Source organism: Microtus ochrogaster, chromosome 2, assembly GCF_000317375.1.
Source record: "Microtus ochrogaster isolate Prairie Vole_2 chromosome 2, MicOch1.0, whole genome shotgun sequence".
In the NCBI taxonomy this organism is placed as follows: domain Eukaryota; kingdom Metazoa; phylum Chordata; class Mammalia; order Rodentia; family Cricetidae; genus Microtus; species Microtus ochrogaster.
Window position 1 is genome coordinate 979,092 of NC_022010.1, and position 17,552 is coordinate 996,643.

Genomic DNA, 17,552 nt, shown 5'->3' on the forward strand with positions numbered 1-17,552 from the left:
CCATCCATCCATCATCCATCCATCCATCCATCATCCATCCATCCATCATCCATCCATCCATCCATCATCCATCCATCCATCCATCTAATACCCATCCATCCATTCATCATCCAATCCACCCATTATTCATCCACCTACTATTTATTTACCATCCATTCACCCATCTACAATCTAACGTCATCCACCCATTATCCACTATCTATTCACCATCTTTCTTTCTTCCTTTCTTCATCTATTCACGTATCAACCATCCAATCCATCTTTTTTTCTTTCTCAACTGTCTGTATATTCATCTATCTACCCTGTGAACCAGATTCTTTCTTGTACCGTCCTCCTCCCCGATACGTTTGTGGATAGATGCTGTGCCTAGTCAGGAGCAGTGGCTCTGAACCTGCAACTTAAAACTCTCATACCCAAGCTGCTCTTAAGAGGGATAGGTGGGCAGATCCTGTGCCACAAGAGGGAATTCTAGTCTATGCACACAGTATGGCATGCTCTCGGCTACCTGCTTCAGGACAAACACAGGACTTCTCCCCCAGGCCTGGTTTCCAAGAAAGCCAAGGATGACTTCTGGGACCACCTTGAAAGGCAAAGAAAGGAATGGTACTTGAGTCTCCAGGGATTTGCTTCTGGTCTTTTGTGGTGTTCACAAGGCCCACACATGTCCACCTCCTGATCCAGGTTCTGACCCTTTTCACTCTCCTCATTGCTGCCTGAAACTTCCCACATACTTCTAGCCTGGTGTCTATATCTTGAATGGTCCTTTGGCCTAGTCTGGTTTTCATACTCCTTTTTTTTTTTTTTCGTTTTTTCGAGACAGGGTTTCTCTGTGGCTTTGGAGCCTGTCCTGGAACTAGCTCTGTAGACCAGGCTGGTCTTGAACTCACAGAGATCCGCCTGCCTCTGCCTCCCGAGTGCTGGGATCAAAGGCGTGCGCCACCACCGCCCGGCCTCATACTCCTATTCTACCTTCAAAACCTACCTTTGTGAACCCTTTTCTATTTCTTTCCCCTCCATTCACAGCTATTTTAAGCCCTTATTGATGGAATCCTTCTCATGCCAAATAATAGGACTCTTTTGATCTGATTTGACAGTAGAGGCTGTTTTCAACTTTTCTTTTTCTGAGTTATCAGATGGCATACAGTAGCCATTCAGTGGACAGCTAGAAGAAGAGACATACTCAAAAGATATCAAGCATGTGTTGAGAGGTGGGAATTGCTGTAGCTTAGCAACCAGCAGCCTGTGGCTGCAGGAAGGTCTCATCCCTTCGGCCCCACTAGTCAGCTCCTCTGTCTTCTCTCCTGGCTGCACTATGTCTTCCTGGAGGTTTCTGTCTAGGGTACCATCTAGACTGTTCCATGGGCATTAGCATGGAGGAGGGTAAGGCATCCATCATGATCACTGGGCTACTGAGCAAGGTTGAGTGTCTTCCTGCCTTCTTTTTTTTTTTGTAAAGATTTATTTTACCTTTTTTTCTTATTGTTTATTTACTTTATTTTATGTACACTGGTGTGAAGGTGTCAGATCCCCTGGAACTGGATGATCCCCTGGAACTGGATCTTCAGACAGTTGTGAGCTGCCATGTGGGTGCTGGGAACTGAACCCGGGTCCTCTGGAAGAGCAGTCAGTGCTCTCAACCACTGAGCCATTTCTCCAGCCCCTCTTCCTGCCTTCTTGCATTCCTATGCAAGAGACATGTTGATGACTGGTGACGGAGAGGAGCAAACACTGAATCGCAGGCTCCATGTGAAGTCTGTTGGTTCTGCAAACATGCTCAACCATCCTTACGTTCTACACAAACTGGCTTTGATGTCCCTTTCCAACAATGAGAGCAGAAGCTCAGAGAAGGTAGTATTTTGCCCAAGGTAAAATGAAGGCGGTGTTGGAGGAGTGGGCTCCTCTAGGCTTTTCAGAGGACTCTGCTAAGTGTCCAGGCTCCAGAGTGTATGGGAGATTTGGGGGAATGTTGCCCAGTTTCTAGTTTGTCTTAGTAATAAAAACCTAGAGTCAGATATTAGGGGGTGAACGTTGAAAGATCAGAGAAGCAGAGCAGCCAGTCATTAGTTCTTACCTCTACGAAATCCTCAGACAGAATGGGGTTTCCTGTCTCTACGAGTTCTCAGACTGAATGCCTTGAACTCATCTCCTCCCGGCTTATATTCCTCTCTCTGCCCAGCCATATCCCTTCCTGTCTCCACCTCCCTAGTGTTAGAATTAAAGGCATGTGACTCCCAAGTACTGGGATTAAAGATGTGTGCCACCACTGCCTGGCCTCTATGGCTAGCTCGTGGCTAGCTCCACACTCTGATCTTCAGGCAAGCATCATTTGTTAGAGCACAAACAAACTATCACCACAGGGAAAGGCAAAGAGCATTTGTTGGGGAAGAGCCCTGCTGCTGCGGCTCCCTCCCAGGGCAGCCATAGGCAGCTATGCCCGTGGTAGTACAGATCTGGCATAGCTCAGGCAGTCTGAAGACTAGAATTTAGGACCTGCTCTTATTTGTTCTCTGCAAATTCCTTGACCAAGGGAGGCATCTGTCAAATGGGTCAGGTTTGGACCTTGAAGGGTTGCCACGAAAACAAACAGGACCCTTGTACTCAGGTAGCAGAGAGGATACTGTCCTGCCCTGTCACCAGGGTTCTGACATGTCTGTCCACTATGTGTCTGTGTGCTGATGGGTCCCCTTTGTATGTTTGTGTGGGGCTGATGGGCAAATGTGAGCGCTGTGTCTCCTGCTCACAAGGTCATGGGTTTTGAGTGTGTTCATTTTGTTGTATGTGGATGTCACTCTTCAGCCCCAGCTGGAGGCTGTTCTGAGCAGCTGCGGGGCATTCCAGGCAGCTCCTCACACGTCCCCAGCTCAGAGCACCCTCAGCAGCCCCAGAGCCCCAGCCTATCTGTGTCCCTTCCTTCCTTTGCTGGTGCCAACATGTTTAGTAGTGGTGGTGGTGGGGTGCAGGAAGGAGGAGAGGAAAGAGGAGGCCTGGATGGATGCCTGAGGCTCTGCAGCTTCTGGCTTGGTGCCAGGAGGGACTCTGAGTTTGTTTGAGCACTAGGGGGCAATGTGCCTGTTTGAAAGAAACTTAGGAGCCAGCTCCAGAGGTGTGAGCACACACAGGCCCGTAAAGGGGTACCCACACCATGGAGGTGCAAACACTGGTGCACAGAGGGCCCAGGCAGACATGCATGTCCTCACAGAGCAGTACAAAATATACATAGGGCAGGGGTGAGGGCGTTCAAGGGGTAAATGCAACTGCACAGAGATAAATAGCTGCACACCCAGAGGGATAGGCAGTGGTGGTTAAAAGCAGACAATACCCGTGAGAGTGTGTGTGTGCTCGTGCACACGCATGCATGCATGTGCGCACGCACACACACACACACACACACACACACACTGCACAGTGATGTGCAAAGGTACATGCACCTGCCATATACAGAAGCACACAGATGGCAGCTAGCTAGCCTCCCAGGGCAAGCACAAATGCAAGTATAGTCCATTTACAGTGTTAAGAAAGGAGTCCTCCTCCTCCAAACTCAATTCTCTCTTCAGACACCCAAACACCCCAAAATGTTGACTCTGGGAAAGAGCCCGGAAAAAATGCCTATACTTCCTCCCTTCAGTGCAAACAGGAAATTCAGTCAGATGCGGGGACCCCCACCCAATACCTCAGACCAGTGCCCCTCAGAGAGCAGGCCTGCGTGAACTCCTTCCCAGCTCCTGCCACCCCTCCCTAGTACTCCACAAAGTTCCCAAAACATCCTGTCCCCTCCTGACATGATGGACAAGGTATTCCATTCCTGCCTCCTGAGAAGGCTACCATCCCCAAGATGGGCACAAGGTCATGTGTCACAGCTACCTGGGGCATCCTCCTGAGATCTACCCTGGGCTCTCCCCCTTCCTGCCCAAGAGGACCAGCGGCCCCTGGCTGTGGGCTGAAGGCTCCCTCGGAGGTGTCTAACTGGGTCCTTTTTCCTTTGTGCTTGCATAGCCAAGGCCTGTCTCCCCGCTCTCCTTCCCTGTCACTTTGCTAAGTAATAATTTCCATGTCCAGTTCCATTTCTTTTCTAGTTCTGAAACCTCTAAGCTATCAGCAAGAGGATAGTTCGCATGAAAACTAATTACACAAAATCAATATTTAATCACAGACCAACAACCTGATCCTGCAGAAAAATCCTTTTAAAACTCCACCACCCTGCACAAATACTTCTTCCCAATGCTTATTTATGGGCCCCCTTTTTGGTGGGGGTAATTTTCATTTTTAATTTCAGAAGGAAAAAAAAAATCTGTAGACTGCAGGAAAGGCCTGAGCTTGTTGCAGCTTCCCGAGCATTATTTCGAGTGTGTGTGGGGGTGGGGGAGTGTATGTGGGGTGAAGGAGCAGGGGCGGGGTGAGAGTGTGTTTGGCGGGGTGAAGCAGCGGGGGCGGGGTGAGTGTGTGTGTGTGTGTGTGTGTGTGTGTGTGTGTGTAGGGGGTGATTGCTTCAGAAGTCCCTTGGGGATTTCTGCCCCCCCCCCCCCAATCGAGCCATTTTCCAACTAGAAGCTCCGGGGAGTGATGAATTCGCCGCGAATGACACGGTAACTTTTAACTCATGCCCGCGACAGTGGAGTGCTTAATCTGAGGTTTTTAAATAAAAAGGGTTGGTTTTATTATAACGTTTATTTCATTTCAGATTTCATGCGTAATTTAGCAAACGCTAGACAGACTTGGGCGATAAACACTTTCTTTTGTGGGGGGAAAAGGCATTTTTATACACCATGCTTAATTTTATTTAGATTTAATAGCGATATCAGGGCACTTCAACGAAAGTTTTTCCCCCCCTTCTCTTTTAAGAATCCTGGCCTGCCAGCAAAATTGTCTCGCTTTATTTCATGGCATGGAAAATTAAAAGCCTTTCTGTCCCTCCTCCCCTACTTACACTTTGAGAGGAAAACACGCACACGAGTGCTGGCGCGCGGGGCTGTGTGTGGTGCGCGCGCGTCCACATAATCAACACCTCTAGCTCCCATCACCTCCAACTTTTAATTGCAAGACAGATTTCAGCCTCCGTGAGGATCGGGAAGATTTAAACATTTTAACTAAGATTATTGGGATAAATATTTCATAGGAAACAGGGCAGATATTAAATTACTCCTATTGATTTTAGTATCACAATCCAATTCCGTTCCTTGACCTCTTCAGTTTAATTGATCTTTTAAGGAATCCAACTTCGCGCCTTCCAGGGTCTGGGCCTGCGCGCCTGTGGCCGCCGCAAGGTGTCGGAGCCCCACTGTGTGCGCTTTGCGCGTCGCTCCCCTCGGGGTTCCGCATTTTCTCGCTTTGCTGCTTCCGCGCCGGGCTCACCCAAAGTGTCCCCAGAAAGCGGCCGAGTGTGCGTGGCTTTTTCTCGGTGGAGCCAGAGGCAGAAAACCGGAAGCCGCGGACGGTGGGCGACTCGGGAAGCAGCAAGCCAGTCCTGGCTCCGGGAGACTACCTCACTTTGTGTTTGCCCTCGGCGATCACACCGTAAACTTCCCAGGGCCGGCTCCCTGGGGCACCGCACCGGGCTGCAGCACAGGCGACACTTAGCGACTTTCCCTGGCGAGTCCCGGGGCTCAGCCAGGCGACCCCATTGTCTGTGCGCCCCGCACAGTTCACCGCCCACCTCCCCGCCCCTGCCCACCCGGCAGGTCGCGCTGGCTCCAGTTGGGGGTGGGGAGTTGGAAACAGTGTGAATGGGAAGGGGCGGACAAAGCCCGGCTCCCGCCGTAGTCCTCTGCTCGCGCCCTCCCCAGCCGGGGGCACCCAGGGCGCACCCCCATCGCCGTAGCCTGGACTCGGAGTAGCGCGAGTCGGTGGCCAGGCCTGCGCAGCCCGGACCCGGGACCACCTTAAGAGCGAGCCCCGCCCCGGGCCCGCTCGGGCGGCGCTGATTGGTGCAGCGGTAATGGCTGGAATGGATTGCTGAAACGCAAAACTTGTTGCTGCTTCTCCGGGCGCCGGCTAGAGGCAGACGCTGAGCGGGAGCCCAGACCTCGCAACGCCCCTCCCGCCCCGCGCGCCCAGCTCGCTCACGCGCGGCCCCTTCCTGGGTCCGAAGGGACCCGCGGAGCGCGGAGGCGGGAAACGCAGCCTCGGAACCACCGACCCCACGCCTTCCCGCCCGCGCGCGGCCACAGACGCCCGCGAACTCGCGCGGCGACTGGCGGACGAGCCCGAGCCGCGGAGCCGCGCGTTTCCCGCAGCCTGCGATCCCGCTCCGGCGCCCGCATCTCCTGCCGCGGGGCCAGCACCGGCGATGAGGAGCGGAGCCGCCTGTCTTCCGAGCCGCTGAAGCATTCGTCGCCGATCGCCTGGAGGTGCGGGAACCCGTGCGACCCGGGCTCGGGGACTCGGGGCAGGAGAGGGACCAAGGGGCTCCCCTACGGCCCCAGCCGCCGCGCAGCGGACTCCAAAAGGTGATCATTTCGCTCTCCCGCCTATTTTCCTCCCCCCACCCCACTTAACTTTTTGTCTTAGCTGGTCGGCCGCCAGGTCTCCTCTCCGCATACCCACTCGTGCCATCCGCCCGGGGCATGGGCCCCCCGACAAGGCTCCAGGAGGCACCCCGGCCTCGCAAGACGTGAGAGGCCCGCTTGGGTAGATTTAGAGGTTCCGGAGAACAGCGGAGAGCTCCCAGCCAGCGCCCGCGCGCCCGGCGGGGTGGCGGTGAGCGCTGCGCCTCGCCCCGGTGAGAACGTCCGGGAGCGCCGGAGCCGGCCTGAAGCGAGTAGCTGGCCCCAGGCGCGCAGCGGAGCAGGCTGTCATGCCCTATTGATTCCCCCCCGCCCCCAGCCAAGTATGTTTGGGCTGGACCAGTTCGAGCCCCAGATCAACAGCCGGCACGCTGGCCAGGGCGAGGGGAACTTTAACGAAGCCGGACTGAGTATGAACGCCCACTTTAAGGCTCCTTCTTTCCACACCGGGCCCCCTCCTGGCCCTGTGGACCCTGCCATAAGCGCTCTGGGTGAACCTCCTATCTTGGGGTTGAACATGGAGCCCTACGGCTTTCACGCGCGCGGCCACTCAGAGCTGCACGCAGGGGGGCTGCAGGCGCAGCCTGTGCACGGCTTCTTCGGTGGTCAGCAGCCTCACCACAGCCACCCCGGAGGCCACCACCCCCACCAGCATCACCCCCACTTTGGGGGCAACTTCGGTGGTCCGGACCCAGGTGCCTCGTGTCTGCACGGGGGCCGGCTTCTTGGCTACGGAGGTGCCGCGAGCGGCCTGGGCAGCCAGCCGCCCTTCGCAGAGAGTTATGAGCACATGGCGGAGAGCCAGGGGCCGGAGGGCTTCGGCCCGCAGCGGCCAGGAAACCTCCCGGATTTCCACAGTTCGGGCACTTCGGGCCACGCTGTGCCTGCCCCGTGCCTGCCGCTGGACCAGAGCCCTAACCGGGCTGCTTCTTTCCACGGCCTGCCAGCCTCCAGCGGCTCGGATTCTCACAGTCTGGAGCCCCGGAGGGTGACGAACCAAGGAGCTGTAGATTCGCTGGAATACAATTACCCGGGCGAGCCGCCCTCAGGACATTTTGACATGTTTTCGCCCTCCGACTCCGAAGGACAGCTGCCACATTATGCGGCGGGTCGCCAGGTTCCCGGGGGCGCTTTCCCGGGTGCTTCGGCCATGCCCAGAGCCGCAGGCTTGGTAGGTTTGTCCAAAATGCACGGCCAGCCACCGCAGCCACCACCACAACAGCAGCAACCTCAGCACGGAGTGTTCTTCGAGAGGTTTGGCGGGGCCCGAAAGATGCCTGTGAGTCTGGAGCCTGCAGTGGGCTCCCGGCACCCATTAATGCAGCCTCCCCAGCAGGCCCCATCATCCTCGCAGCAGCCGCCGCCGCCACCCGGGCTTCTGGTCCGACAGAATTCTTGCCCTCCTGCTCTCCCGCGGCCCCAGCAGGGCGAGGCTGGCACACCCAGCGGCGGCCTGCAGGACGGGGGCCCCATGCTGCCCAGCCAGCATGCTCAGTTTGAGTACCCCATCCACCGGCTAGAGAACCGGAGCATGCACCCATATTCTGAGCCTGTTTTCAGCATGCAGCATCCCCCTCCTCAGCAGGCGCCCAACCAGAGGCTGCAGCATTTCGATGCGCCCCCCTACATGAACGTGGCCAAGAGGCCTCGCTTTGACTTCCCGGGCAGCGCAGGCGTGGACCGTTGCACCTCGTGGAATGGTAGCGTGCATAACGGCGCCCTGGACAACCAACTTTCTCCCTCTGCCTACCCAGGCCTCCCAGGCGAGTTCACACCGCCTGTGCCGGACAGCTTCACCTCGGGACCGCCCTTGCAACACCCGGGTCCGGAACACCAGGCTCTGCAGCAGCAGCAGCAGCAGCAGCAACAGCAGCATCAGCAGCAGCAACAGCAGCAGCAGCAGCAACAGCAGCATCAGCAGCAGCAACAACAACAACGCCAGAATGCGGCCCTCATAATTAAACAGATGGCGTCTCGGAACCAGCAGCAACGGTTGCGACAGCCCAACCTGGCCCAGCTAGGTCATCCTGGGGACGTAGGCCCAGGTAGCCTGGTCCATGGAGGTTCGGTGAGCGGCTTGGCTCAGACGAACTTTGAACGAGAAGGCAGCAGCACGGGTGCGGGGCGTCTGGGCGGCTTCGAGCAGCAGGCGTCCCACCTGGCACAAGAGAGTGCATGGTTTCCCGGTCCACACCCGCAGGGAGACCTGCTGCCCCGGAGGATGGGCGGTGCGGGGTTGCCGGCAGACTGCGGCCCGCACGACCCTGGCCTAGCACCTCCCCCTGCCCCGGGTGGCTCAGGGGTGCTATTTCGAGGCTCTCTGCAGGAGCCTCTGAGGATGCCGGGGGAAGGCCACGTGCCCGCTCTGGCTTCGCCGGGGCTGCAGTTTGGGGGCAGCTTGGCTAGTTTAGGCCAGTTGCAGTCGCCTGGGGCTGGTGTGGGACTGCCCAATGCTCCGTCTGAGCGGCGGCCCCCGCCTCCAGATTTTCCTGCGCCAGCTCTCGGGGGCCAGCCCGGCTTTCCATTTGGCTCAGGGAGCCGGCAGGCCACCCCGCACAGCGCTCCAGGCGTGAACTCGCCCCCGAGTGCGGGCGCCGGTAGCGGTAGCTCGGGCTCTGGCGGGGGACCTTACCCGCCGCAGCCGGATTTCCAGCCCAGCCAGCGCAACTCGGCCAGTAAACTGGGTGCGCTGTCGTTGGGGTCCTTCAACAAATCCAGCTCCAAGGACAACCTGTTCGGCCAGAGCTGTCTGGCTGCGCTCTCCACCGCTTGCCAGAACATGATCGCCAGCCTGGGTGCTCCCAATCTCAACGTGACTTTCAACAAGAAGAACCCACCCGAAGGGAAAAGGAAACTGAGCCAGAACGAGCCCGACAGCGCGGCCCCGGCCGGCAACCCGGGCTCGGATTACTTCCCTGGAGGGACTACTGGGGCCCCTGGACCCGGAGGCCCTTCCGGGGCCGGTAGTGGCGGTTCCAAATCCTCAGGACCGCCCAACCCACCCATCCAGGGTGATGGCACCAATCTCTCCCCCAACTATACCCTGGAATCAACATCGGGGAACGATGGCAAGCCTGGACCTGGGGGCGGTGGCCGGGGAAGGGGACGCAGAAAAAGGGACAGTGGTCACGTGAGCCCCGGGACCTTCTTCGACAAGTACTCTGCAGCTCCTGACAGTGGAGGAGCACCAGGGGTGAGCCCGGGGCAACAGCAGGCTCCTAGCTCAGCTGCTGCGGCAAGCTCTGTGAACGAGGCCCGTGGGCCCACGCCCCACGAGAAGGCCCTCACGTCACCATCGTGGGGAAAGGGAGCCGAGTTGCTCCTTGCGGACCAGCCGGACCTCATGGTGTCCCTGGACAGCACAGCCAAATCGGATGGTAATTCCCCGCACGTGGGTGAGTTCGCCTCTGATGAGGTGAGCACAAGTTATGCGAATGAGGACGAAGTGTCCTCCAGTTCTGACAACACCACAGTCCTGGCCAAAGCCAGCCGAAGCCCCCTGGTGACCAGCTCACCCAAACTTCCTCCTCGAGGGGTGGGTACTGGGGAACATGCACCGAAGGCTCCCGCGCTGGGCCTGAGTATCCTGTCTACCTCTACCTCGACCCCTGACAGCTATGGTGGGGGCGTGGGCACCGGCCATCCTGGCACTCCAGGTCTGGAGCAGGTCAGGACCCCAACTAGCAGCAGCAGCAGCAGCGGTGCACCGCCGCCCGACGAGATTCATCCCCTGGAGATTCTCCAGGCCCAGATCCAGCTGCAGAGACAGCAGTTCAGCATCTCAGAGGACCAGCCCCTGGGGCTCAAGGGTGGCAAAAAAGCTGAGTGTGTTGTAGGGGCCTCAGGAGCACAGAACAGTGACAGCGAACTGGGCAGCTGCTGCTCCGAGGCCGTCAAGAGTGCCATGAGCACCATCGACCTAGACTCTCTGATGGCAGAGCATAGCACCACCTGGTACATGCCGCCTGACAAGGCCCTGGTGGATGGTGGAGATGAAGACAAGACGCTGACACCCTGGGAGAAGGCCAAGCCCCAGAACCCCAACAACAAAGAAGGTATATGTACCCGCCTTGCTTGTTTTCTGATCCCAGCCCTAGTGTGGGCTGGCCTTCATCTCCACAGACCCAGGCAACCTGTGGCTGGACCTTGCTGGGCTCTCAGGTAGATTTTGGTTTTCCTGGTAGCAAGAACTTATATTCCCCTTTGGAGGATCATCCGTAGTTACGCCTTCCACCTCCCAGTTTTAGTTTTCAGGGTTCAGGTCTGTCATTTCACACTAAGACTCTTGCTGCCTTCAGCACTCAGCCCACTGCTTAGGTGTTCTACCCCTCCCCCCAGGACAGCTGGAAAGCTACATTGCCCCCCACCCTTTCCTCCTTAGCATTCAGCAGGAGTTGGTTTAGGACTTTTGCAAAGTCCCCGCCCTGGTGTGGGCAGCGTCACTCAGAAGCCAGGCATCATTGGTCATTTGTTTTTAGAGAATAGCTCTCAGCCAGGGTTCTAGGCGGCCACCAATCCCAGGTGTTTATCTGCTTGACACTGGACAGCCGCGGACTGGGGCTGGGTTCCACTGGCAGCGAGTGCACCGCTCCTTCAGGACATCCTGTGTGTTTGGGGTATGACTATTCCTAACACACAAAGGACCTTCGCTTGTCTAGATCTCACTTGGTGTTGGTGACAGATGTCCAGTCCCAGGTCTCATTTGCACACTGAACGCCCCTTCCCCACCAGGCCCAGAGGCCTTTAAGGTGGGAGGGACAGGGCCAGTAAAAAGTCTCAGGACTCTTAAATCTAAAGATGAGTAGGCTGCAATAAGTTTGCATTTTATATGAATGGGGCTTTGTTTTTCTTTGCAGAAACATAGCTAGCAGCTTTTTAAAACTGCCAGCATCGTTTTGCCTGCTTCCCCACTCTGCTTCTGAATCTGAGTTTCCTCATTGGGCTTTGCTGGACAGAATATTACCATGGCGCATGGCTGACAATTTAAGCCAGTCTTTTAAAAAACTGTCCCCTTGATTGCTCCTCTTCAGCTTTCTGGTCTCTGCTGAACCCTCCCACTGGGTTTTAAGTATGGCTCTGGGGAGGGTAAGTTTTAAGAAAATATGACAGGCCCCTTTAGGGAGAAGGACGCAGGAGCTGAGGTGTTTGAACTCTGGGTAGTCTCCCTTAGCTTTCTGGTTCACGAGTGTGTCTGACGGCTTTTCTCTTTGTTCCTGTTACTGCCCAGCCTGGGATGCCCAGGCCCACGCTCTCATTTGAAGCCGGGTGTTTAGCATGCACGGCAGACACCGAGCCCGGCAGTAGCATTCTACAGACTACTCCCAGGCAAGGCCAGAAATTGGTTAGTTTGGGACCCTCAGCTCTCCTGACTCAGACACAGTTTCCTGCCGCCCCTTATTTTCTTGGATGTAACATCTCGATCTAGCCCAGTCGATGGTCAGTTAGCTCAGAACTCAATGCTGTCACTTCTCCTGGTCCAGTCTGTGCCCCCCCTCCCCGTGCCACAAGTAATTAAAAACATAATGGCCAAAATGGGGTAAGAAAAGTTTTTAAAAATTAGAGAATTAATAAAGAAAACCTGTTAGTATTTCTCCTTCTAGTTGTTAGAAGGACCCTCTAGGTGGGGAAGTATTGGGGATTTAAGGAGGGTTTTTGTTTTTTTTTGTATCTTTCCTCCTCATTTTCAGTGGGAGAGGTGCAGGCTTCAAGTGCTGCTGACATGTCTTTACAGAATATTTTCCTTCCTTCCTTCCTTTCTTCTTCCCTCCCTCCCTCCCTCCCTCCCTTTCTTCCTTCCCTTCCTTCTCTCCTTCCCTCCTTCCTTCCCTCCCTCCCTCCCTCCCTCCCTCCCTCCCTCCTTCCTTCCTTCCTTCCTTCCTTCCTTCCTTCCTTTTTTAGCTTTTTCAGTGTCCCGGTACCATACACATGGAAACATGTACCAGTCGCTTCTGGGTTGATTGCCTCTGTAAACTGGAGGACATTCTCCTGTCTGTGAGGAGACACACTTCCAAAGGACTGTCTGTCTCCTAAGCCTGGTGGGGAGTACCCACTTGACCCCCTTTGTTCTCTACTCTGATATAGAAGGATAGTGTGCTGCATGGCAGCAAGCTGGGGTTTAATAGGGACTCCCCGACTCTGGCTTCCTTAATGGTAGTAAATAAGGGTGATTAAAGTTTTCATTATGATAACACCCTACAGTTCCATTTGTATAGGCTGTGCAAATAAATGCACATGACTCTCTGTCAGCTTCTGAGAGCCCCGGCTGAAAAGAGCCACTTTGAAATAAGTCAGAAAAAAGAAAAAAGTAAAAGAAAATGGTCTGTTTCTTAAAAGTTGCCCAGCCTCATTTGCTGGTGTGGGGCTATCCAGGGAGGGTGATGGGCCTTGGACCTTCAGCCCAGGAAATGTTTTCCCTCACCATTCTCTCAGGCCATTTTGTGATGATATTTCGTCTCTCTGGAAAACATGCAGTACTAATGTGATTAAATATTCACTCCATTTCTGAAATTCTCTGCTCAGATGACAGCATGCTGGTCAGTGTTTTACAAAGGTATGCGCTGGAAGGAGATATAAGTCAGAGCCGCAGGGGAGCTTCTCGCTTGTTCTTCAGGCTGTAGATGGTCTCTTGGAGAGGAAGAAACTTGACTGGCCCATTGCAGTTTCTAAAAGGTCTAGGCCAGAAGGTCATATGGCAATAAGAAGAGTGAGTTTCTCTAGATGACACGGCCCTAACTTCTCAACCAACTGGACAAATACTTTCTCATAAGAAAACTCCACCTCTACCCATGAGGCTTCCTGTCCAAAGTTGGAGTGAAGGGAAGGAGGGCGTTTGAGGTGGTTCAGACATTTCATGTCAGCAAAGGTAAGATGGCTTTAAGATAGTTGGCTGGACCTCTACCTATGTGTAATAATAGGCTTAGTGTAGATTTGGGGAATTTTAAGACAGAAAGGAAGGGAAAATGATGGTAGAAGATACACAGTGGGCACTGACTTGGGGAAATGTGTTTTCTTGCTTCCTTTGCGCTACATGGTTTTCAGGACAGGAATTTTCCATGATGTGTACTGACTGCTCTCAGCAAACTTCTGTCCTTCTGCTGGTAGCCCTGTGTATTAAACCCAGTGGCCAGAGGGTCTTTCATACACAGTGAGGCCGGAGCTGCCTCTGTCTGCACTGCACACCTAATCCTTGCCTCCCGCCTCCCAACTTTCAAGTCCTGTGTTTTTGCAGAGACTTGGGAGACGTTTTGGAACTCCATGATCCTCTGTGTTCTTGTAGGAACACAGGCAAGGCTGAGAAAGTATAGTTAGGGCAGGGATGGAACGCTAGATCTTGTTGGATACAGGGTGGGCTTGAGGAAGCCAGGTTTGCCGTGGCTGATGGAGCCACGTGTCCATCATTCCTGTGCTAGAGAGGAAATTTTGAAGTCTCATCTGGACTCTTCCTGGGAACGTGAGCCGGCGCTGCCTTGCCTTTCTCTTGCAGCCTTCATGTGACTTCTGCGCCTTCAGCAGATGTAACCCCAGGCCCCTCAGGTGCTAATCAAGGGTACCGTAAATGGATAGGGGCCCCTTTTGTGCAGCCGGTGCTCTGGCTGCCCACTCCCTGCCTAGTGGAGGGCATCTAACTACTGTTCTTCCACGCTTGTTTAATATTTCATGGCTGTAATAAACCTGTCTTCCTTGCCCGCCTCCCGACATAAACCCCAAGCAGCACACATCTGCAATTACACATTTCTACTAAATATTAATAAAGGACAACAGATTTTTAAGGGGCTGAAGCTCAGTAGAGTTGAACTTGCTGTCGACTCTGCTCCTGCATTTTTTCTGTTGTGTTTTTTAAATTTATTTTATATTTTTAAGTACCAGTGCACAGTGCATTCCAATATGCACCATTTTCTTATAGTTGCATACAGCTTGTGTTGATGGAAAAGCCTTCTCTCATATAAATTCATTTGGAGTTCTTGCGAGGCCCCTGCAGACCGGAAGTGAGAGGCTGTTGAGATGCACTTCTGTTTTATCGAGGGCTCTAGGAAAGGAGCGTGGGTGGTTTAATCTCATTTCTCTTTCTAGCAATGAAATTCTATGATTCCTGATATGATTTTGTTTGGCTGACAGAGGTATTTAAATTTCTACAAAGAGTCTTAATCGGTCCTGAGAATACAGCTCCCCTCACCAACAAGCTACTCGATCCACTCTCCTGATATAAAATATGCATCTTTAATATGCCATGCTAGAAGCCAGGTGAAACGAGAGGAGTGAAAGTCTCCTCTGGATGAAAGGGACCAGGGGCTCCTCAACACCGTGGAACCCAGGGAGGCACTAGTGGCCCTTTCCTCTCCACTTGAATGACAATAACATTGGATTGTGTTCCTTGCCCAGGGAGCAATCTGCTTTGCCAAAACCATTTAGGAGATAAATACTGTCAGTTAGGAATACTGTATTTACCTCTGTCGGCTAATTTTAGAGATGAAAAGCCTGCAGCTTTGTATAATGGGATCAAATGTCTGGGGAGTGCGTGGGGACCGCAGGAGAACCGGCCAACTCCTCCCTTGCCCAAGGGTCCCTAGCTAACGTGTTTTCCTGTAACCAGCATGTCCGCCTGCTTTCCAACCTATTTGGCTAATTCTCTGTTTGTCCTTTGGCCAGGAGGAGCCAGAATAGCCCAGCTTCCTCACCTTCACGTAAGCAGCATCTGTCTCGTGAGGGGAGGTTTGTAAGGACGCATCTATTTTTAGATGTGCCTTGGGTAGATAGATTTGAGTGTGGGATTTGATTGCTCATGGCAGCCTCGTTGATAGAGCCCTTAGCAGGTGATGGAGAGGAGCTTCCTGGCCTTCTCATACACACTGAGACCAGATGAAGTCGGCTTGCTGGAGAGTGTGTAGCCCAAGTGAGGTTCGGTGTTCTGTCTAGTCTTGGGGTGACAAGCAAAGGAAAACAGGCCTCTGTGCAGCTTCTACCCATACCCTGACAGGCACACGTCTATGTGCGCTTCCTTCACTCAGATCTGTAGCTTCTTGTTTGCTGTCCCCAATCTGTGTGTCCCCCCCCCCCCAAAGTGAGCTAATCTGCATCTCAGTGGCCACAGTTGACAGGTTCTGATTCTGTAAGGGGACCGGAATGAGCGCAAGATCCTGATTACAAAACCTCTGCCACTGGTCTGTGGGTGGGTTTAGACTGGCATATCTCAGCAACAAACACATGCACCCTTTGCCGAGTTCTGTGTGTGAGCATGTGATGTGGAAGTGTCTTCCTGGCTGAATTCAGCCACGTCTGGGTTCTTGTGAGGGAAGGGATCTTTGAATCCATGATTCTCCCACCCCTCCTTCCCCATTGTGGGCATAAGAAACTGCTGGTTGTTTATGGAAATCTTTTGGTACCAATGATGTGGCAGAGACGATGCTGGGCTCTCAAATTAGTCATGGTTCAACCTGCAGGGGACCCTCTGTGTCCAAAGGCATAACAGTCCCTTCAGACTCCCAACACTGAGCAGCTCCAGGGGACTGTGGAGCCTAGCATGGGGCTCTGAGCACAAGCAGCTTGCGGGGATCCTGGCACATCTGTCTGGATGGGTTGTCAGCCCAAGGTGGCCGGCATTTCCTGCCATCTTCCAAGGGCCTGCATGCAACACCCAGTCTCTTCTGGGGACAACGGCCTGCAAGTCTCATTTGGGGACAATCAGTTGTTCTGTTGGGTCTGAGTTGTTCTGTTGAGGCCTTGTAGGTATGGCCTTCCCAGGGCCCAAACTCTACAGGGATGTGCTCAGAAGTGGAAAGGGGAGTTGAGTTCAGTTTCCTTGGGTGGGAACAGGTTTAAGAGCTATCATTTTCTTATTTTTTAAAAGACATATATTTTTAAAAATTATTTTTATTTTATGTTTTGCCTGCATGTATGTCTGTGTGGAGATGTAGGATCTTAGAGCTACAGACAATTGTGAACTGCCATGTGGGTGCTGAGGGTTGAACCTGGGTCCTCTGGAGCAGCAGTCTGTGCTTTTAACCTTTGATTCATCTCTCTGGTCCCCCTAACCATCATTTTCATGGGGTATAGTGACCAGAGGGAGCTGAGGCCTGCTGTATTTTCTCATTGCATTAAAATCATCAGGCTTGAGGTTTGGAATGCCAGCTGAGTGTTTGCTGTAGACAGTGGTGCTCTGCCGAGGCACAATGTCCAGGAGGTACCACAGGTTCTCTGAGTGTTGTAACTGTTTCAAATCCCCAGTAATTTCAGTTTGGACCTAGCAGCCATATTATAGACACCCTTGAACCTACTGAATGGGGCCCCATCCCAGCCACAGCATCCAGGGATGAGAGAAAGCTGGGTGGTCTTTAGCGCCGTCTGTATTACCGCTGTTCCTTGCACCGCTAGATGAGAGAGAGAGAGAGAGAGAGAGAGAGAGAGAGAGAGAGAGAGAGAGAACAAATCCTTCTACGATTTATACGTCATCTGAGGACCCAAATGCCCTTTAAACTGAAGGTGATTGAATTGAGCAGTTTGGAGGTCTTAACACATCCCTACTTGCTTTCTGGTTCTTTCTGAATGTCCCGGAAGAGACATCTTATGTGAAATGAACTGCTCTGAAAAAGGAGGCTGGTGTAGCCCACATCCTTGACGGTAGAGGCAGACTCTTACAGTCTTGCCTCTAAAGCACGGAGGGTTGCATGCCTGCCATGCCACGTTCCCTCTCGCTTGCGGATCAGTTGTGGGACTAGAAGTCTCCATCTCTCTTCCCGTTTTTGGCCTCTCTGTGGAGAGTTCTGGGCTTTTCACAGAAACATGATCCTAGGATTCAGATGGCTCCGAGAGCCACTGGTTTAGGGTTTATAGTCTCTTCTACCTGGGCTGACGTTTGCTCTAGGTAAGCTAGCTGGTGAGTTGAAAAAGCGTGTTGGGGACATGTTGCTGTTGAGGGTCTTTGGAAAGCTTGAGGCTTTAAAAAGACACTCAGAGGAGCACTGTGTTTCCAAGCTTCTCCCAAGACTCCCAGATAGCAAAGGCTTTGGAGGAATTGTGAACTGACTTTGAGGCACTCAGAAGTCTCTCTTGCTCTGG

General features: G+C 53.7%; 1 protein-coding gene across 1 annotated transcript in view; it reads left to right on the forward strand.

Moving 5' to 3' along the window:
* The first annotated feature begins 5,651 nt into the window (after positions 1–5,651).
* Positions 5,652–17,552, forward strand: part of Mn1 (MN1 proto-oncogene, transcriptional regulator) — a 36,524-nt gene continuing 24,623 nt past the window's right edge. The window contains exon 1 of the mRNA XM_005344217.3: positions 5,652–10,555. Within this exon, the coding sequence (XP_005344274.1) occupies positions 6,826–10,555 (3,730 nt within the window). The 5' untranslated portion in view covers positions 5,652–6,825. The remainder of the gene's footprint in view (positions 10,556–17,552) is intronic.